The sequence below is a fragment of the Mesitornis unicolor genome, unplaced genomic scaffold (genome assembly GCF_000695765.1).
Source record: "Mesitornis unicolor isolate BGI_N332 unplaced genomic scaffold, ASM69576v1 scaffold19002, whole genome shotgun sequence".
NCBI classification, from domain to species: Eukaryota; Metazoa; Chordata; class Aves; order Mesitornithiformes; family Mesitornithidae; genus Mesitornis; species Mesitornis unicolor.
The window spans coordinates 1-21,952 of NW_010171538.1; the positions used below are offsets into that span (position 1 = coordinate 1).

General features: G+C 51.5%; 1 protein-coding gene across 1 annotated transcript; it reads right to left on the reverse strand.

Annotated features, from left to right (window-relative positions):
• Positions 1–2,103: 2,103 nt before the first annotated feature.
• STK11 (serine/threonine kinase 11) lies at positions 2,104–21,423 on the reverse strand (the record flags this gene model as incomplete). Its single annotated transcript, XM_010180075.1, has 7 exons — positions 20,816–21,423; positions 14,197–14,280; positions 10,373–10,462; positions 9,368–9,500; positions 8,766–8,902; positions 8,117–8,244; positions 2,104–2,161 (listed from the first exon to the last, which is right to left on the reverse strand). Coding segments are annotated over exons 1-7 (920 nt in total), but the record flags the coding sequence as incomplete, so codon positions are not given.
• Positions 21,424–21,952: the final 529 nt, after the last annotated feature.

Here is a 21,952-nt window from a genome sequence, read left to right on the forward strand (position 1 = left end):
CACAAAGATGATGGAGGGAGGGGAGCATCTCCCTTATGAGGAGCGGCTGAGGGAGAAGAGGAGACTGAGGGGTATAAATTTATAAATTATATTGTTTATAAATTTGTAAAGGGCGAGTGTCAGGAGGAAGGAGCCAGGCTCTGCTCTGTGACAGCCAATGACAGGACAAGGGGCAATGCTCCAAGCTGGAGCATAAGAGGTTCAACCTGAATATGAAGAAAAACTTTTACTGTGAGGGTGCCAGAGCATGGCCCAGGCTGCCCAGAGAGGTTGTGGAGTCTCCTTCTCTGCAGACATTCAAAACCCACCTGGACATGTTCCTGTGTGACCTGGTCTGGTGATCCTGCTCTGGCAGGGGTTGGACTGGATGAGCTTTCGAGGTCCCTATTCTGTGATTCTGTGTAATGCTCCTGTTTGCAGACCAAGTCTGTGTGCAGCCCCTCTCAGTACTGGGAGATGAGAAGCCAGCAGCGTGACCGGGCAGAGGGGATCTGCAACTGCCCTCCATCCAGCACCACGCTCCAGTTTCTCCCATTTCTAGTTCCAGGCAGGGTCTCCAGAGATTTCTTTTTTCCAGCTGGGCCATGCTGACGCAAAAGCTCCCCGCCACATGGGAGAGGTATAAAATGAAGTCTGCAGAGTTGGATAAGCAGCTCGAGCACCTCGCAGAGTGACACATGAGAATCAATGCTGTCGCCAGCTGAGGGACACTTCACTGCAGCCTTTGGACCACAGCACTGATAGATAAGAAAGGGCTTTCAGTGCTTTCCTCAACACCTACAAGTGGACTCCACAGAGCACCAGTTTGACTGCATGGCAAGCTGAGCACCATCTCACCACTAGCTGTGGCAAACACAACCATTAAGCAGTCTGTTATGGCTTGCTGTTGCAGGGAGCCATGTGCATGGGGAACGGGATCTTGAAAAGCGAACGCCTGCTCCCATCCTGCCCGAGATGCAGTGAAACAACCAGTGCACAGTGCCTGGCTGCTATTAAAGGAGTCAGCCTGGCTGTGTCGTTAACTGACCACACAGGACCTGCCCCCCCCCACCACTTTGATCCTCGCTGCGGGGGGTGGCAGTGGCTCCTCTGCAGAGCCCAGCGCGGTCTGAGCCCGTCAGGTTTTGTTTTGTGGCTCCTGCAGACGCCTCCCATGCCATAACATCCACCAGGGATCATCATCTGACAGCACATGGCTACCACGGCTGGGTTTTTTCCGGAGACAAACCAAGAAAGCAACCCTCTTCCTGCCTGCAGGCAGCACAAAGCAGCCCATCACCTTCCAGAATCAGAGCCATATTTTTACAAGGTTCCCAAAAGCTTTGGGGCAGCCCTGGAGGCAGGAGCTGTGCAGCAGCTGCGGTCCAGCAGGCAGCTCTGCGTGTCCTCAGAAGCACTTCCTATGCAAACAGCAGATAAGCTAATGCAGCCTCCGCGATGAAGCATGCTTATGATGCTTTTTGTTCTTGTACTTTTATCCGCCCAGGAAATCTCTGCTCAGAGGCAGCGTGTCAAACAGAGCCTTAAAAAAATTTAAAAAGGACCCTTGGAGATAACGGGGCCTCTCCCCCCATAGCCAATGGCAAGGATAAAGGGGGAGGATATGGAGAGGGAGGAGTATGACATTAAAGAGAGAAAAAAACCCATTTCCTATTGTCCTGGACCCTTCTGCACATACTGATTCCATATGGAGCAAATGCCAAGGGGTATTTCTGTCACCAGAACACACACACATTGCTGAACAGGCCTAGAGCAATAACCCAGCTTTAAGGAACCCCTGCTCTTCTGCTTCATTAGTTCTAGCCCATCTCTGAAAAAATTACCCAGAACCCTTAATTACCAAGAACCAGTCATGCTAGAAACGTATTTTCAACACTTCCATTATTTACCGGTTAGCAATTCAAATGCTTTAACCGGCTGCTCAAACAGGAGGAAAAAAGCCAAGGAGAGGTTGCCAGAGCTCCAGCAGAGCTGCGGGAAGGAGAGCTCCTGACTTCCATGTGTCTGCTGTCAAAAGGAAAAAGGAGTTGAGAGCAACAACGCAGGTACATTAGCATAGGAAGCAGGAAGAGAATGACTAATAGGAAGAAGCTGAACACTCACTTGTGCTGCCTTATCTGTTGTATTGAAAATCTCTTGGCTGGGTCATATTCAAGCATCCCTGAAAAGAAGGAAAAAAGGCCAGGTGTGATCACAGATGCCCTCAGCTGAGCTGAGGACAGGAAGCACAAAAAGCTCTTCCCTTCCCTCCCGCCTCCCCCCACATCACATCCAGTGCTCCTGCAGCGCAGGGAGCGGCAACCCCCAGGAGCAATCTGCTGCACCAGGCCTGGGAGGCTCAGCACAGATCCCCTCTGCCAGCCTCCTCATCAGGTCTGTGCCTCAGTTTCCCCACCTGCAAAGTGGATATGAGCCTTCCTTCCTCCACACTGCAGGACAGGGGCTCGTGCAGCCCTGGATCGTGTGTCTAAGCCTGTCTCCAGGCAAAGAGCATTGAGACTTGGCATTTCACAGATAATGCATTGGACTGGCTCCATGGAAGAGCCAAAGCCTTAGGCACAGCACAAACGCAGTTGCTCAGCATCCCAGGAACTCCAGTTCAGTGAAATCTACTCTGGAAGTACAGCTGGGAGAACTGGAAACATGATCCTACTGTCCAGCCTTCTGCCCTAGCCTGGAGTTTGATCTCTGGCATTGCCTGCTGAGATCCCTGGGGCTGGGGTAAGAAGAGGGGGCAGCAACAGCAGCTGATGTGTGTTCTGTCTAGGAGAGGGAAGAAGATTCCTCAAACAGACTTGCCAGATGTCCACTCCGCTCCACTGCCTTCAAAAAGCTTCACAACTCACCAGAAGGGAAGGGGCAGATTTCGTGATGTTCTTCAGAAACTACCCAATGGGACCTAACACATCTCACTGAGCAGCATCCAAGATACTCCCCAATGAAGGTTCCAAGAATGTATCCATTTATCTAATGAACGTTAACAAAGTCTCACTGTCACGACAGGTATCTTATCCCCTGAAGAAGTTCAAGCCTTACAAACAGGGAGCTGAGGAGCACCACTGCACACGTATTTCCAGATGCTCTCGGGGTAGGGGTGAGAGAATGGGAGATATGGCTGAACCACTCAGCAGAGAAGGAATTTGATCCTGCTGTTCTGCAGAAAGTGCTGCAACGCTTGTAAGACAACATTTAGGTGCTTTTGCAGGGCTGATCCCAAGTAGTTTTCTCACCTTAGCCACAGTTCATGCACTGATGCTGGAGAAAGCCTCATTTTTTCAGTGAGTGCTATGGAACAACTGCCTTACAGTTGAAATAAATATCAGTTTAACACTGAACAGAGCCGATATCAGGGACCCTCTCCCCAAGAAGGGTCATTGCAGTGTGTGCTCCTCCTTTCCCCCGTACCCCAGCATTGTGTCCGTAGCAGCCCCTGCAGCTGGAACGCCACCACAGCTGGGGTGGGGAGGGACCCCCAGGGGTCTCCCCTGGCGGTCACTCTGGGCTGGCTCAAAGCAGGGTCACCTGGCCCAGGGCTGTGTTGGGTTTCGATCGTCCCTGGAGATGGAAACTCTGCAGCCCCCAGGCAGTGCCCCCTGCTCACAGCCCTGCAGCACAGGAGGTCTCCCATTCAGGTGGAATCACTCCTCACCTCACAAGAAATTATAATTGGAAAAGGAGATGGGAAGGGGGTTCAGAGAAAAAAAAAAAGAAATCCCACACCTAATTAAATGACCTATTAAGAAGATTGTTAGACAGCAGCTTCACAGCTGAGCGGCCTAAACATGCTGGCTTTATTGTTTTGTAAAGAAACAGGACTGCAATGAACACGAAGTCCAGGGGACACCAAGGCAAGCACTGGCTGGGTTCTCTTATTAATGTAACCTGAAACAGTTAAGTCGGGACGCCCCGCTAGTTTGCTCCTTCAAAGACCACCTTGCAAGGTGTTTTGGAATCCAGCTTCTTATCATGAGCTCAGGATAGACTTCTGCACATCCAGGCAGAAACAACGGGAAACTCTTCACAGAGATCTGAAGCACAGTGGGGTTCTCTCAGGCCTCCTGCACTTCAATTTTGGGATTAATTTCACTTCGGTGCTTGTAGGAGTTGGGGCATCCTCACAGACAGCTTGCTTTAACCAAAAGGGAAAACCCAACATGCATTCAAATACTTTTTACAGAATGGCAGGGCTAACAAAGAAGTTTAAGGCATTTACCAGATGAAACTGGTACGGACAGACGAAGCTCTGAGGTAAATTATTGAAAAGGGGCCCAGCAGCAGCGGTTACAAAAAGCCATGGTGCAGGGAGCTGCATTGTTCTCAAGCATAAAGATAATTGAGCAAGAAGAATATTTACTTTAATGAAAAAGGACTGTATTTGGGGCAACGTTTGAAAGGAAATGGGAAGTCCAACCACAGAAGACGCGGGTTCACGCGCTCAGCTCCGAGTCACCGATGGCAGCTGTGCGGCTGGAGTCCTGCGCTGAAGGGACTCCACCAAGGCAAAGCACGGCGTGCGTGATGCGCTGCTCCGCCAAGGCAGCCAGGAGAGGCTGCCCACAGCAGCCATGCTCTGCCATTTAGGTCAAGACTGCCGTGCAGCTCATCCATGAGCGGGATGAGCCACGCTGTACCAGGGCGATCCTTCAGGACGCCCAGCTCACAAACCCCCGCTCTGCAGCATTTTGGGAGGACACGGTGCAGTCACAGCACGTCGACAGCCTCCAGGCCCTCTCGAATGACGCGAGTGGCAATCCGGAAACTGGAGACCACGAGCCTGCCCTGAGCTCCTGAAGGCTCAGCCCACACACTCAGTAATCCTGAACTAGCACTGCACTATAGCGTGTGGTGGAGCACCTCGTTTCTAGCACACAGCACGATCTAAGCTACGTCATTTGAGAAGCTGAAGAAATGTAACAAGCTGAAGAAATCTAATCAAGTTAACGAGCTCAACCTGAATTTCACTTCAGTCTCCAGCTCAGATCAACACAAAAAACCACCAAATAAAAGCAGTGTAAGTCCACTATGTAAAATGAGACAGGGCTGTTTCCCCTCCTTCACCCTCCCCAGGCACAGCCAGGCATTTGAACCAGAAACTCCCTCTGCAGGCAAACCTCCAGCCTTCCATCACACACAGAAGTCTCGCCACTGGCTGGGTCACAGACCCAGGACTCCCTGCTGAAGCACCCTGCAGTCCCGGGGACGCATCCTCTCGCCATCGCTGTAACGAGAGGTCACAGCAGTCACACAAGTGAGAAAAACTGCTGAGATGTGAACCAACTCGTCCAGTTCACGAAGTCTGCAGTAGAGCCTGGAAACCAATCCAGATGCTTCATGCAGAGACTGCAGCCTCAGAGCTTTCTTTCAGGAAAAGTGTATTAGGAGAGGAGGAGGAAAAGCTGACCTCGTGCATTTTCTTGTCCAGCAGCAAACTGCCATGAGTTGGTAAGTCATGTGCAGATGGTGACAGAGGAACCTTAGGGCTATTTATAAATGTTTCCACTCGGACACATCTTTACCGACTGCACCCAGAACACTCCTAGCCCTTCTCTTTTCCATCAAGGGAGATTATAAATAAAGCTTCATCCCTGATTAGGGAGACAGAAAGAGGAGCAGCATCCCAACTAATCTGTTGAAATACACTGTCATGCAAGACTCTTCACAAGTCAAATACCACAGGAGCTTTAAGTCCTCTAAATTCTGCTTCGTCTGGAAAGAGGAACAAAGAAATAAAAACAAGCTGAGGAGGAAGGAGGGGTAAAAAACCCACAGTGCTATGGTCAACACAGCACTTATAGCCAGAGAGGAAACGAGCACTTTGCAGCACACCTCCTTCCTTACAACAAAACCAGCAGAAATGCTCGCAGCACTGCAAAGTGCTTTAGTAGTCTTTTAAAAGCAGCCCAATGGCTAAATAAAGTCTCTGGTGAGATGGTGCTGAGCTGTGGGTGTGTCTGCTGCTCACATGAAAGCCTCAGCCATTGACAATCTCTGATCTCCTGGCTTCTGATTCACTTTCGCCCTGCTGCAGGAGCAGGCTCCTACCAGGAAATGCAGATGCTCTGGAGGAAAAGCATGAGCTAAATAAAGCATTTGGGTTGTGTCACCATAGCTACATAGCATCAGCGCTGCAAGGCTTGCCCCTCAGCTTCAGCAGATGCCTCAATACCTGCTGGGTTGTGGACATGCTCAGGCCTTCGAGGTAGAGGGAGCCAGGGCAACCTCGCTCCATAATTCAGGCACCTCAGGCCTGCCGGGTGCTCTAACCGCTAGAAAAAGTGAAGCGTGTCAGACCAGACAAGGAGAATATCAGGAGGTTTTGGCAGCGAGGATGGAGGAGGCAGCTCAGGCAGGAGGAGATGGACAAAAGGCAGCAGGCATGAGGCTCCTGTTTGCAACGAGGCAGATGGAGAAGCAGGAAACTCTGACTCCATGTCTCACACAAGGGATGGAAAGAGAACTAAAGAGGGAGGTATTCTGCTAAGGAAGCACAAGATTTGAAGCTATCAATATCCTCAGGACAAGACAAGAGGAACTGCCACGCTCGCTCTCCCTGGTGGACAGCGCTAAGTGCAGCTGAGAGGCTCATCACAAACCTCAAATGATTTCTGCTGGATGCTTTAGCAGACCAGCCACCACTGGATTTACTCCATTTGGGCAGCTCCCAGGCTCATAAACAGGCCCTGTTTTGAGTCAGCACTCACAAATCAACCACCACACGCAGCTCAGGACACAGCTACCTGGGGCAGGTCATGAAGCACACATCAGTAGGAGGTGCTGGGCCGGCAGCAGTGGTGGCCACGCTGGTCTCGGCCGAGCAGCCAAGGCCTGAGCACCACACCGGGCAGACGTGACCCTATGGGGCAAGGGAGTGAGCCCAGGCTGGAGCTGCAGCTCCTCGCAGCCGCCCACGCAGGAGCCGGGAGCTCACGGTCAGCGCAGCCTTCCCTGCAGAGACAACCACTGCCGTCTCCAGCACAAAGTGCAGACGTACAGCGCTTTGAAATCGCTGACTTTCTGGCTAGCCACAAACTGCAACAGCACCGTGACCACGCAGAGGACACAGCGCAGCACAAACCCTCTGGGTTTAGTGACAGCACCCGTATTACGAGCAGACCTGAGGACACGGGGACGGGAAGCTGACTCAGACTCAGTGCTCTGCAGCCCTCCACCCACACTGAGCTCCCAACCCACGCAGCACAAGAACCAGAAAAATAAACCCAAAACAAGACTGGGTCAGTTCATATTTGGGGTCTGATCTTTCCCAAACAGCTGAAGACAAAGAAGGAGGAGGAAGCCCGTGCCGCGGGCTGGGCAGTGCTATCACATTGGGCTGTTTCACTGCTGCTGAGGCAGCAGGGACTCTGGTCGGGATCTTCCGTGTGCTGGAATCGCACCCTATTGCTGCCAAACAGCCCTCAAGTTGGCTACTGCACACAGCACAACTGCTGCCCTGACCGTGCAGCTTTCTGAAGAAATGGAGACTGCTCAACACCAAACCTCAAACTACTGCAGTGTGTGACAGGAACAAAAAACCCAACCAGAACTCTCAATTCCCTCCTCCTACCCAGAAAGTGCTGCTACTGCTTCTACACAGCCCTGTTGTGGAAGTGGGCACCACTTGCTTTGCACCAGCATCCTCACAAGTATAAACCTGGGGGGGTGGAGAAGGCAACTGGGACTGAAGCACATAAATGCAGGGCAGAGGCTGGTGAGGAAGGACAGCAGAACTCCAGTACTCAGTACTTCACATCGTAGAAAGCCTGGACAAGGAACTTAATTGAGTGTTCTCACTTGCAAAACCTCCATCAATGCTATGATGCCATTTTAAATTTAGCCTCCTGTGGGCTTTGTCTTAATGTTTAAAAGCTTATCAGAGCACAAGAAACATAATACAAGCTCCATAAAGAGCAGCGATTGCAACCCATGCAGGGCTTAATGTATCTTGGGAAAATACCAGTGTTAAAGATCCTTCAAAGTCTTGTTAGAAGGTTCATAAGCATAACCTCCCTTCCTAACAGGATCCTGCATCTTCACAGGATACTTGGAATGAACGCTCCATGTAAGCTAAGCGTTTCTTGCACCTATAGACTCTGTCCACTCGTTTTATCAGACTCACCTCTCAACAAGTCTGAGAGTGGAGGACCACAATCCTCTGGAATCACGTAGTCACCTTTCCCGATGTTTTCAAATAACTTATAGATATTATCCCCTTCAAAAGGATACAGACCCGTTGTAATGTTGTATCTGTAAAGGCAGAAGGAGAAGCTGCGTGAGAAAAAGCACACAGAACGGGAGTTCAGCTCTTGCGTGACTGTGGAAACCACAAGAAGCCAAGAGGAAGCTAAAAGATGAATATTTGACAGTATTTGGAATGCCTCTTTAAACTGAGCCTTCCTTTATCACAGCCTCTTCATTCACATGAGTCAAAACCACCAAGACATCTCCCTGACAGGCTGGGATGGAAGAAACTTAAAAAAATAAATACTAGAGAGATTTGTGGTTTCCATTATTACAGCAGCTGTGTATCTCGGGTGCTGAGAAATGGCTGGCAGAGTTACACACAGAGTAAAGGGTACTTTCTTCAGGATTACAAGCACTCCAGGGAACATACACCCGTCCAAACAGGGGACCAACACCCTTACACCCTCCCTGCTCCCCTCAATAACACAGCACAGACCAGTGTCAACGGCAGACACCACAAGACTGAGCTATCCAGGGGCTGGTAATGTTGTATTGCGATTCCCAGATGTTGCACGGGCACTTACAGCGTGACCCCTGCGGACCAGATGTCTACTTTAAAGCCAGAAAAGGTGTCAAGGCCATTGGCGATTTCTGGTGGCTGGAATGCTGGCGACCCTTGGCTTGTCCTGCACGTGTCGTCCTCTGCAAACGGATGCAGCGCCTGCGGCAGAAGAGAGCGGTGAGGTGAGCTGCAAACGTTACAGGCAAACTGCAACTGTAGAGCAGCTTCACCTGGGAAAAAGAGGGAGACTCTGCTACTGAACACCTACTTACACATAACGAGAACACGCTGTCACAGCAGCTGCTGCCAACAGTGACAGCTCTCGCACCTCTCCTACCTAAGGCAGGCTTCATACACTAAGGATAAGGTTATGTAGCTTATTGCCATTGCACCGCACCGTGGGGCTTGTCTCAGACACAGATATGCTTCCTGGATGGAAGTTTTGTGCTGTTATCAACAAAAGTGTTTTGCCAATTACAAGAAATACTCAGAATCACTCTGAAGCACTCTGCAAGCTTAACGGAACAAGAGCCTAAACGCACACTAAATCAGTCGACACCGCAAAGGTGACCTAAATCGAGCGTCACGCTTCCCACACTCCTCCCTGCCGCAGCTCTCACATACCTCTGCTACGCCCAAGTCGGATATTTTTAGTGTCCCGTTGGTTGTTAGCAGGAGGTTCCCCGGTTTTATATCCTTGTGGACAATCCCTTGGCTGTGCAAGTATTCTAAGCCGTCGATAAGCTGACAAAAGTACCTGCAGGAAGAGTCAGAGGAAAAGAGTCAAGCATGTCCATAGTCTTAACACTGTGTGAACTTGCTCCAACAGGGCATGGGAGAAAAGGCCTATCCAGCCAGCAGAAAGGAGAGTTTTGCTGCACACGTGGTCAGAGACCATGGACAGGCCATTACTACAAGGTAGCAAGCACTGCACATTGACAGCTTGGCAACAACTCCGCATGCACGGATTTTATCTCATAATATCCAGAAAAATACCTGACGACGTGCCTGTATTTCACCTAGGCTGTCTGTAATCTCAGGCACCTTTTTTAAGGAAAATTAAAATATAGATATTAAAATACGTAGTTATCACAGATTTGCTGGTCTGCACTGATTTCAGGTACGTGACAACCTTTTTGCATCTATTTCCAGAATTCTGAGGTTCCTTTACTTGCAGAGTGAAAGGGACTCCAGATTATCCCATCTGCTAACTAAACAAGCTAACAGATCATGCTGGATATTGCCAATCCTTAATCCAGCCAGAGACCTTTAATCTCTTTTCTGACACTGAACTGCATGGCTTGTCTCCATTTAGACAGGGCGAGCCCTCCCGGATCCTTCACTGGATGCCAGAGCTGCAGGAAAGGGGCCAGGAAGGGTTGTTGTGTATCTTGTGAAGCAAAACGAGAGATAAAATTCAATAGAAAGATGTCTTTTCTTTCCAGAATCCGAGGGCTGTGCCTGCCACCACTTCATTTGTTTTTCATTTTTTCAATGGATGTAGAAGATGCAGTTCTTACACTAAACCAGCTTTGCTTTCAAGCGCAGCCAGCAGTCTAAGCAGCAGAGTAGAACGTGCTCTTGGACTGATGAAAGCCAACGCAGGCCAAGGAACAAAACCGTACTTACCCATGAGCCTGAAAAACTGGAAATCTCTTTTCTGGGACACTGTCCAGCATCTCCTGCATCCCACACACACAGTACTCCATCACCATATACGTGAAGGCAGAGTTAAGGAAGCCTCAAGGTTAAACACTTCAGGCAGTTGCTGTGTGAGGGCTGCAGCCCCGTTCCAGCGCAACGGCCGAGCTGCTGCACGGGCAGCCCTGCTACCCAGGACACACCTGAGAGCAGAGCTGCGCTGCACCTTCTTGCGGCAGGCACCCTACCTTCCTCCCACCAATGGGAGCATGCAAAGAACCAGAAGAAAGTTGTTCTGCTTAACAGCTGCAACTTCATGATCAGACCTGAAATGGGATGCAAATGTCACAGACATTAAGCTGGAGATCTCACGAGTGTGACAGAAATAGGGTAATACGCTGGAGTGGCAGCAAGAAGTTAGGAAAGCCCTGGCAGTAGAGCTGTGGCACCTTCTCCCAAAACCTCGGCTGATTTGCACTTGCCACAGCAGTGAACTCCCAGCCCCTTCCTCAGGGTTTGTTATTCTTCACTGCCCGTTTCACAGCAGCACGGCTGCGTGCACTGTTCAACAGCTGCTGCCTATCCCATCCCCATGGTGGCGTTTCAGTAGCAGAGAAAGGAGCCCTGGAGAGCTGGGAGCTTTCTTGAGACTGCACGGATAAAAACAGCCACAGCAGAATGCCAGTGGTGGCACTTGTCAGCGTTTGTGCTCCTGCAGCACACTCCAGTTTTCATCTCCTTACGCTTTAACGTTGGCCCAAACAACGGGAACTACACAACTGCCTCCAGCACAACCACCTCTGTTCTCCTCCCCTCCCCGGGCTGTTCAAGGCAGCCTGAGCTGAGCGGCTGCAGAGAATGGGCCCTGAGACATCTGGTGGCTCTGCCAAGGGAGTGCACCTTCGAGATCCGGAGCACAGCAAAGCACAACCGCTCTGCTCTCCCTGACACAAAGCGTCTCCTCATCACTCTAATCACTCCTGGCAGATGCCTTCTTAACCTAAGCCCAAAATAAGTTGCTTATGTCCCAGAATGCCACCTTAACTCTCGAGGCAGGAGAGGCTAAGGAGATGACCTGTGCTTCGTGTGGGATCTGTGCTGAAGATTGTGTTGCCCTTTGCAGCACGTTTGATCGAGAAGCTCAAAGCACTGCCTAAACTCATCGCATCTGTGCCACATTGCCCCCAGGAGCTGCTCTTCAGAGGGACACTGAAGCACTGTAAGATGTGGTGATGGGCACAGTGCCACCCAGTACATCAGTGGAAACGGGAACAGCAGAAAGAGCCCCCAAAATGAATTCCTACTGTTTCTGGCTGGGGAAGAAATCTGTGAGCTACTTATATCACAGTGACAGGGAAGAATCAACGCTCCCACCTTCAAGAGAATATACCAACAGCAGATCACATAGACCAGCTCCTGGCAAGCAAACCCTGTCTCAGCTTCAACCTCAAAGGACAGCCCCATTCTGGTGTCACTGGCTGCCAGTGTTTTTCACTCATCCTTTGTACCCCAGCCAGCCTTGGCTGATCCACGGATCCCAGTGCAGACCTCCAGGCTGGAGCAGACCCGTTACAGGTACTCAATAAGACCCAGGCTCTCAACTCCTCTGATCAATAGGGTCCTGCTCCCTCACACGGCTGCACCACTGGAAACAGGAGCTGTCGGAGGGTGCCTGCTAGGACGCTGCTTATTGAGCTGGGTTTATTTCTGCCTGGATTAGCTCTCCATTCATCAACAGTTCTGCATTCCCAGCCACAGCAGGTCATCAAGGCAGCCCATTAAATACCAAATGCAGTTGATCTTTTTAACCCAGTCAGCAGAGCTTTCCCTTTACCAAAGAAAAATCACCGAAGGCAGGCAGGTTGTTAAAACATCACCTCCCCACTGCAAACACGGCTGGAGCCTGCAGTTCACTTCTAGCAACAGCAGAAAACACAGGTGAGAACAGAGTCCTTCCTTCTTCTACCAGACCCATTTCAAGTGCCACAGTGGTCATTCTGGAAATGGGGACCTTTTCCACTGTTAAGGAGGAAGCTGACATTTCTCCCCCCAGCTCCTGACTCAGGTGGCACCTTGCACAGCTTCCTGCAAGGCCCTTGCATGGGCATGAGACAACCACAGTGCAGAGAGCAAGGAACTGCCCCGCAGAGGAGCGACTCCCTTCTCGGCTGGATCTGTTCCCAAACCTGTTTACCACGAGGCTGCACAAGCATTCACACTGCCACATCCCAGGCACAGGCAGTACCAAGGGGAAGCTGGAAAAGATCAAGCAAGAACACGTCCATGGATGGATTCCCACTCCCAGCCCCAGTGGAAACACTGCATTTCTCCAGTATTGCCACTCTCGTGCACAGAACAAGCAGCTATGGCAACAAACTTCCTAAGAGTGGAGAAGCAGATAAAAAGAGCAAAGTCAACCTGTACTTGCAAGGGGAAATCACTGAAAACCAACTTGTTCTTTTTCAAACACTACTGCTCAGAACGTAAAGCGAGGAACGTCCCTCCCCTCTCTGCTCAGAGAGGTCCCATTTCTCAATGACCATTTTGGGTTGTCATCACCTGCTACCAACACATGAGGTCTCTCTCGGGCTCCTTTTTCCCATGCTTCTCCTTTAGCATCCCAGCTTCTCATTAATTAAACGGTGTCTTTCTATAGACAGTAATTGAATTACGGTTCCTTCGGTCTGTTACGGCTACAAAACACAAGCAAAAGCTGTCAGGCTTTTTTATAGTAATGATTTGGTGGCAGAGTAGTCAATCTAATTAAAGCACAAAATTAAATTACTCATTATATGAAGTACTGTAATTGAAAGGCAGTATTTAGAAAACACTGTCAAAAATAAGAGCAACCATTTATAACACGACTACACCAGAACTGCAAAACATGCTTACAAATGGGTTCAAGCCAAGGTGTGAGGACACATTAGAGACCATCGGGCCCCTCGCTGTTTTTTCATGGCATTTCATGGTACGACACTGTTTGGTGTCTGCACTCGGGGACACCGCGCTGGAGTAACGCGTTACAGCCTGAAGGATGCACCGAGGTTACAAACCACAGCTTGGATCAAGACCTGAGCAGTTCGGTCTCAGCCAGCAGAGCTGCAGATCTCACAGGAGCACAACGCTTTCAGTGTCTCACGACTGCTGTGAGATTTAGGTCACTTACAGCGCTGTCACGAAGGCTTTCATGCAAGCAGCAGAGTAGAAGAGGCTCGGGCGGGCTCAGCTCACCTCTCCTGGGAAGGATGACAGCAGCAGAGCACACCCACAGCCCACGGCCAGGGCAGCGCCACAGCAGGACAGACCCTCAAAGGGGAGGGGAGAGCTGCAGGCATCCGGGTGCCACAGAACCAGTAAATACCTAAACCAGTGCCAAGGGCTTAGAGGAAAAAGGATCACAAAAATTGATTTCCCATAGCACAGACTATAAAAGGTCCATCTTCAGGGAAAGCAAGCACCAACACACCACAGCCAGGACAGGAGGTTGGAAACGACAGAGCCACGGCTCTCTCCATCTCCAAGCTGCTGAAGGTCACACAATAACACACAGGATTTGAGGGTCAGATCTCCCCTACCCCAGCCTTGCATCTGTGACTTGGGGACCAGATTTCATTTCCCAACTGAGAAACTTCAGAAAACATACTTGTGTGGAAAGCATTCCAGACACGCAGTGTGTTTAGTACCAGTGAAAGCCCTTTTAAGCTTAAGAAACATTCAAAAGGGCCTCAACAAAAGCAGAGCTATTATGATACAACATTATAGCAGAGAATGAGAATCCAAACCTTATTAACAACTGTGTGAAAAAAGGATATATTTTCTGCTTCTCTTCGTTGTATAATACATCTACCAACTGGATAACGTTTTTGTGCCGTAATCGTCGCAGCAGCTGAATTTCCCTGCAGGAAGAGAAAGGGAAAAACGTTACATTTAAAAAACCCTATCTCCTTACTGTGGAATTAAATTAATGTTTTCGAAGTCACACGGATTTTGAAGACACTTCAAAGAGCATCGGTCCCAGCCTCTTCACCCAAGACCGCCTCTGCGCGCTGTCAGACTGAAGGTCTTGATGTTCCTGAACCCCTCGGTCTAAGGTCAGACCACGGAAGTCCTCACTGGGCACTGTCCAGGACTGGAACAAGTCGCTTCCCAGTTAACACTGCCCAGCCACCTTGCTCTGGGCAGGAATTCAGCCTATTGGTGAACAGGAGCAGAGCTGTCCTCAAGGAGCAGCCTACCTTTGTGGAGGACATGAAGTGGTCATAAGAAGCGCCTGTGCCGGCGCTTTCAACACAGGCTGCGTTACATCTGCTAATACAAGGGTTTATCCTGCACTCCAACGTGGCTTTATTCCCGTTCTACACACAAGATCTGCACAGAGCTCCCCGTTAGCTGTCAGACTGGTCCGCAGGGGGATGCTGACAGCCCAATGGCCCCGTTCAAAGAGGGGCAAGATGCCAATGGTGAGCTTGGTCAGAAGCTGCACATCACACTGAGTGAACCCACAGCAAACTGCTCCTGTTGAGACCCTGCCAGCCTCTCAGACACTGGGATGTGGGGACACAGAGCAGCCTTGGACACACTGCAAGCCCCTGCCTGCACAGGCCGCACCGGCCAGGCCTTGCAAGGACTTGGGGCAGGGAACCAAACCTCTTCCTCCTCTCACCCACACCAGAGGGGTTCACTGTGTCCCCCACAGCCCCCTCCTCAGCTCACATCCCTCTCCTCCCTGAGCACACACTTGGCCGTTGCCAGCTGCTGCTAGGGCTGGCTGAAAGAAAGGTGCAACCGGAGCTGAAACCTGCCCTCCCAACTGTTCAGCAAGGCAAAGCCCACCCTGCTTTGCCCCACACATCCAAAGTGTGGCTTTAACAGCTCCCCTCCAGCTGAAGCTCTTCAGACAGCACTGACTGCCGGGAGCTCAGCTCACGATCAGCTCTTCAGTCAGATCCTGAGGACGCACTGCGTCGGTGGGTACTGTCAGATCTAGGGCAGTCATTTCCAATACAAACCTTTCATGTTTGCACTTCGTGCTTCTTTATATGTAGATGTCATCCAGAGTTACAGGAGCAGAAATAAATCTGCTCAGGCTTCCAGTGCTTGTACTTCAGGGGATGTTTTGAACCGGTTTCGTGACTGGGAACAGCCCCCCCAGATGTCAGCATACAGCACCGTGCAGTGAGGAGGGCTCCTGCTGCCACAGGCACTGCCCGGTGCCCAACACGGCACAGCAGCCACACGCAGCACAGCCCATTGCAGCACCAATGCTGTGATTTGGCTGGAGAGCACCTTGAACATTAGCTACTTGCCAAAAACATTAACACGGAGTTTCTGTACCTAACAAGCAATTCTTTCTGATAGCTGTGGCATTGCGAACACCACCGATCTGAATTGAATCTTCTGTTTGTGGAGGATAAATAATGTGAAACTGAGTGAGGAGATGCCTTCTCTGGCTATGAAGATGGACCCCTGTACCTCAGCTCACATCAGCTCCTTTGATCTCTGCCTCCTGGGATTCCACGCTGTGCCCCAAACCACATTTTAGCATCTTTTGCATCCAACTCGGCCTGTGAAACCCCAGAGGATGGCAGCTGCGAGGAGGAGCAGGAGGATCAGGCCAGTCAGGTCAGGGCGGTTCTGTCAGTGTCTGCAGTGCAGATCCTGCTCTTTGCTCTGCTGCTGCTCCACTCGGGCTGTGCTGAACCACACAAACTCCTTCCCCTCGCTGCTAGGTGAGCTGCTCCAAGCACGGGTACATCCCAACAGCCTTGAGAGCAGCCGGACAGGGACTTCAGAGCACAGACTCTGCCCAAACACACGGCACAGCGCTCAGCCCTGCCTGCACCATTAGCCAGCCCCTAGTAACAAGCTGCGGCCAGCAAAGGCTTCTCCACGCACCACTTCTGATGAACAAACCAGGAACTGCTCCTTGACGGGCTCATGAGATGCAGGAATGATTAAAGATCTTTTAGGGATCCCCAAGCTGTAGTATCACTTATTTCACTACCACAGTTTAGGCCAGACACTCTTCCTTCATCATATATGGCTTCAAAAAAATTACAATAGCAAATGAAACGCAGGATAAGGCGGCAAAGCTCAGAAGTGTTTAGTTTAAATGGCAGACGGATTTGCAAAGTGATGCAGCCGCTCTAATTATAGTAATGACCAAAAGGCTGAAGTGGATTAAATTAGCATAGAAACCGCAGCCAGCACTAGCGCAGGTCTAAGAAGTTTGTGCACGATGAAGGGAGACACTTGAGTGCTCGGACCACGGCGGGAGAGGGACTGAGCACTCAGTTAACTAAGGCGGCTGTGCGGGGATGGCAGAGCAAGCTCCCAACACCAGAACACATTTCAAATCCTGATTCCTGTAATACAGCTCGAAAGCGCATTCCTTCCACCCTTAACAGACTAAGAAATACTTCACATTTCTGTAATGACATTTTTCCAGGAGGACTTTGTGAACCCATCTCAGAGCCAGCGAGGTGCCCCTGCCTCAGGGCAGCGGCCGAGCCGTCGGTTCCCGGAGGAAAGATTATTCCTATTTTTAGCTCCTCGCGTGCTGGAACGGCCGAGGAGCGGGGACAGCTGGACCACAGCCACCCCGTCCCATCTCGGTCTGCGGGCTTCACCGAGTCACTGAACACAGGCGCTCGCCTCAGCAGAAGGTGCCCACATTAACTTTCAACCAAGCAGAGTTTAATTCACCTAAACCCAGCCCTCCACATGCGAGGATGCAGCTGGCGCTGCCATCCCTGTGGGAACCTGCGCCTCCTCGTTCTCATGAGTGATGTTTCAGATAAGCGACCGAGCAGAGCACTTCACCATTCCCTCCTCAAAGCAAGCTCTGCACATCTAGGCACCCCCTGACAGGAGAGGGGCCGACGTCCTGACCTGTTGGTGTCTGATGCTGCAACGCTCACCCCAGCACGGCAGAGCTGCCCGTGCTCTCCTATGGATCCCCATTGCTACCACGTCGCCACTGACCCAAGCAGATTCCAGCTTGGCAAAGGGCTCAGATCCCGGTTACATCCACAGCCAGGAGCGAGGGATGGGACAGCACACACCAGCTTCACTCACCTCCATCCAGGCCCACGCCTCCACCGAGCCCTCCCTTCAGCAGAGCTGGCCCTGTTTTGGGCTGTGAGGCTCTTCACTTGCAGACCCAAGAAGCGAATCGCCCAAGTGCAGGACTCCTACACATTTTACACCTCCAAGGAACTCTAATGAGCATATATTCAAACCTGAGTAATCACTGAGCATGGTAAGTACAGCACAAGACACTTGGGATACACACAGAAAGTCCCAAACACTTAATTAAAATGTGAGGCTATTAGCACACAGTTTTATTAAACTTGTGCTGCTAGAGACAAATAGCCTTCCAGATTCCCCTTCCTCTTTTTGGCAGTGCTACTAAACTCAGTTTTTGTTTAACTGGAAGCAGTAACGAGCCCCAGCACCGTCTGGTTGACCAAGCCACCCCAAGCCTTCTCTGAAGGGACAGGAGAGAAATGAAGATTCCCGGCACTGACTCAGGGAAACACGCGTCTCACGAGTTCAAACCCTTGACATCCTTACTGGGATTTGCAGCCTCCCGTGGCTCGTTTTTCAGGGGCAGAACTGGAGTGTTCTGGGGTAGAGACGAACAACCCAATTTCACAAGTCTCAAACACGTTTCTAAGTCCCCAGAGCCCTTCGCTCGTGCTGGGACGTGCACCCCGCACAGGGGACGAGGCTGCAGGGACACAGACAGCGCTGACAGCTCCAGTCCCTCACACCTGAGGCAGACCCATGCGACTCACCGCAATAATTTCATTACAGCTCTGTCACACAAACCGAGTCACAAGCTTTTCACTGGTCAGTGAGAGATGCTGGAGATCACTTCAGCAGGGACAGGCCCGGTCTCCGCAGGTCACAGCAAACTCCACGACAAGGTATTTCAAGACTGACCCTGTAAATGGTCACTCCCAAGAGACGAGTGCTGTCAAACCCAGCCTGAACACCAGACCTGGCTGCCCTGACCCTCTGCCAGGGCACCCACAACTCATCTGCAGCATTATAGGAAGAAATTCACCCCCAGAGAGCAGCCCAGCAGTTACAATGTTGTGCAGCGACTCCACGGCAGAGAAAACAGCTCGTGAGGGATTCGGAGACTCTCACTCCCGGTCACTCCATTGACCGTGACCACAAGCGCTCTGGAGGAGCCTCCTGCCTGCACACCCAGGGAGGGAGCAGCGGCCGCTGGGGCAGAGGAAGAGGCTTTTCCTCTCAAAGGGCCCCCCCTGAAGCTGGGCCGTTCCCCACGATCGCAGCACCTCACGCACCGAGCTGCAGGCATCCTGCTCTGATAAGAACACAAGTGGGGCAGGAAGCAGGCCCCTAGCACAGGAATTGCCTATTTACTCCTTCATGCACTTAGGAGTAGCTTAGAGAAAGCAAGCAGAACTTGGTGGTGGGATTCAGTCCACAACCTGATTCTCTGCCGCTCTATCACACAGGAGGAGTTTGTGGGTATAAACCACTGCAAGCTGCCCAAAGGCAGCTGTGGAAAGTGGAATTTTAGTGGAGTTTGGCCAAGCAACGTGCCCTTAAAACAAAATGGGATCAGCAGAGTGCTTCCAGCGCTGCCTGGAAATGCAGCAGTGCTCCACAGCGACCAGCCAGACCACGGGGGTTTGATGGAGGACCTCACCACTGCAGGTTTATCAGAGCAGAGAACTCTCACCGCCTGTCATGGCAGGGCCAAAGGGTTTTGGTCGGGTTGGATTTCTACAGCTACCACGAAAATATGGCATTTTGCCTCAAAAAAAAAAACAAACTGAAGAAGGAGGAAAAGCAAACAGAGAGGTGGGCAGAGAAAAGGACAAGGTGACAAAAATAGGAACTTGAACTAAAGTAAACCCTCGGTACAAGGCAACATCTAAAATCTGCTCGCTGTTTGGAAGCAGGTGCTGCTGAGCCAGAAAAACATCCCCAGCGCAGCAGAGCGGTGCTGGTGCTGCTCCAATGACCAACCCTAACGAACCCAACGGGCCCTCCACGGGCAGGCTCTGAGCACGAACGTGGCCTCCACTGAGGTCACTGCGGGCCACGGGACCAGCACCACAGCTCTGCTGGCACCAAGCAACTCCCCCTCACTGAGATGGGAAAAACTCACAGTTAAAGTTTCAGCAAGGAGGGAAATGTCCCTCTTCTTCAGGGGAGGCTGTGGGTGCAACCAAAGGAAGGGGCAAGGGTGGAAAGGGACACTCAGCCTTTACCAGAAAAACAAGACACGTTTTATTACACATTAACCAGCAGTTCGCTCTGATTCTGAACTTGAGCCAAAGGAGGGAAAGGGAGGTCCCAGCGCTGGGATCCACGACTGTTCGTGGACGAGGCCGTCGCCACGGGTCAGAAGGCAAAGTGACACTGCCGGGAGTCACAGGATGTGAAACAGCTCGCACGGAAACGCAAACCAAACCCAGGAACAGCAGCAGGGCTCTGCCAGGGCAGGGCCGCACGCTCTGCATGCCACAGCCACAGATGTGGCACAAGAGGCTCCCGAACGCCTCGCCGATCGCCCTCCACTGCCAGATAAACCCTGGTGGAGTTGGTTCAGCTGCAGGAGGCTCCCCTGGGGAGCAGATAAACAGCTCTGGTAGGGCTGTGACAAACACCCTGCGGAAACACGGCCCGAGAGAGGGGAAGCTGCAGATGAGGGGCGACCCCAGGCCTCCCCCAGCTCATGTTCATAAGTTGCTGGTGCCCCCAGTAACCAGCCTGTAACTGGGACCACGAAAGCTGCCAAGCGCAGATTTGGAGTCGCTGGAACAAGAGGCTGACAACCTCGTCCCCATTTTACTGCTGCAGAAATTGAGAGGAGCCTTGAATGACTCCCAAACTCGTTGGTCAGAAGCAAAACCAAGAATAAATCCCAAGACTTCCTATGCCCATTGGGTGTGCAGCCCATCGGGCCGTGCTGCGGGCACCCCCTGCAGGGGTGAGGGCCATAGGTGCCATCCCAAAGCGCTGAGGAGCTGCACACCCCTGACAGGTACACAAACAACAGACCACAACCACACAAGGCTTGTTTCTGCATTCGGCTGCACCACCTCGTGCCTCTCCTGGCCAACAGCCCCACACTTTACCTCTTCAAGGTGAAGCCTTACGGAGGAATTGCTTTAAGAAATGCTAGTTTATCCTTTAAGCAATATTATTAAAAACCTGGTGTGTGTTTCGGGCTGTCTGCTCAGATGTTCCTGCCTCCCCGACCCTCCAGAACCAGCCCTGGCCCCATCCCCAGCTGCACCGAGCGCTGCGGTTATCCTGAACACCTCGCCCAGGACACACCTCCACAGCTGATCCCTGGTAGGGCCACAGCACAGAGCCTCAGCTGGAAAACAACGACCAAGCGAACCCCTCGGTTCCCTGCCACCAGAAACACTGACTCACTTTTTCACGTTTGCCTCCCCGTTGGGAATCCTGCGCAGCTTCTTCTTCTTCAGGATTTTCACAGCTCTCCTACAGAGGGTTTCAGAGTCCAGCATCTCCTTGACTTTGCCGTAAGACCCTTCTCCAAGCAAGTCTCCCATCAGGTACTTGCCGATGAGCTTGGCCCTTTTCCGCCGTGGCTGGTAGATGACCTCAGTGGAGTCGATGCGATGGATGAAAGTGTCCATGCCCACAGACATCAGCTCGCCCTCCGCAAACATGCCCAGCTGCTGCGGCTCCTGCATATCCATCCTGGATTAAGTTCCTTAACCTGTTTCCTTAAGCGCCGAGGGGTTTAATCCTATTTGTTAGTTGCCAACACTCCCTTTTACTCCTTCTTGAAAAAAAAAATCCAGAAGATTGTACAAACATGAATAAAAAAACAACAACAACAAAAAAAAACCTACGAGCTGCTTCCAGCTCAATCAGATGCTAAAAGATCCAGGCCCGGCTCCAGTAACACAATGTCTTTTAAAAACAATATGTATCTTTGACCAGATACCCTCAGTTTGGGACTTACTTTGCTTCCGACCTGGTCCCACCGTTAGGGTTCGTTCAAGTCAACTCGGCCTTCAAGTGGGCCCAGTTTGATTCTTAAGTGCTAGGTCATCCTCCGGGACTTCAGGCCACCACGTAAAACCAGGCGACCGCCGAGTCTCTTTCGTGACTTTCCATCCCTAGATCACAGTCACCAGCGCGGCGCGGGACGACGGGGGAAGCGCTGCTGCCCTGCCCTGCCCAGGGACGGGCACGGATATCGCTTGGGTTTTTCAGCCGTTCGGAAGCTGGAACCAAGTTTCTTTGAAGGAATTTTCAGAAACAATTCTAACGTCTTCGTTTTTCACGCCTACAAAAGTTTGAGGCCTTCGGTGTCTATCGAGATCTCCCAGGGGCATCCTTCAACCACCCGGATTCCGCCTGGCACATGATGCGACCCATGGCACATGATGCGCCCCAGCCGCCGGTGCAGGTGTCAGCCAGTGCCAGACAACGCCAGACCTGCGGAGCTTCACCGAGTCACCTCACGGCGGGAGCAGCCGGGAGGACGCGCTTCTCTGGCCCCACAGCCCCAAACTCCCATTCCCCTGCAGCAAGGGC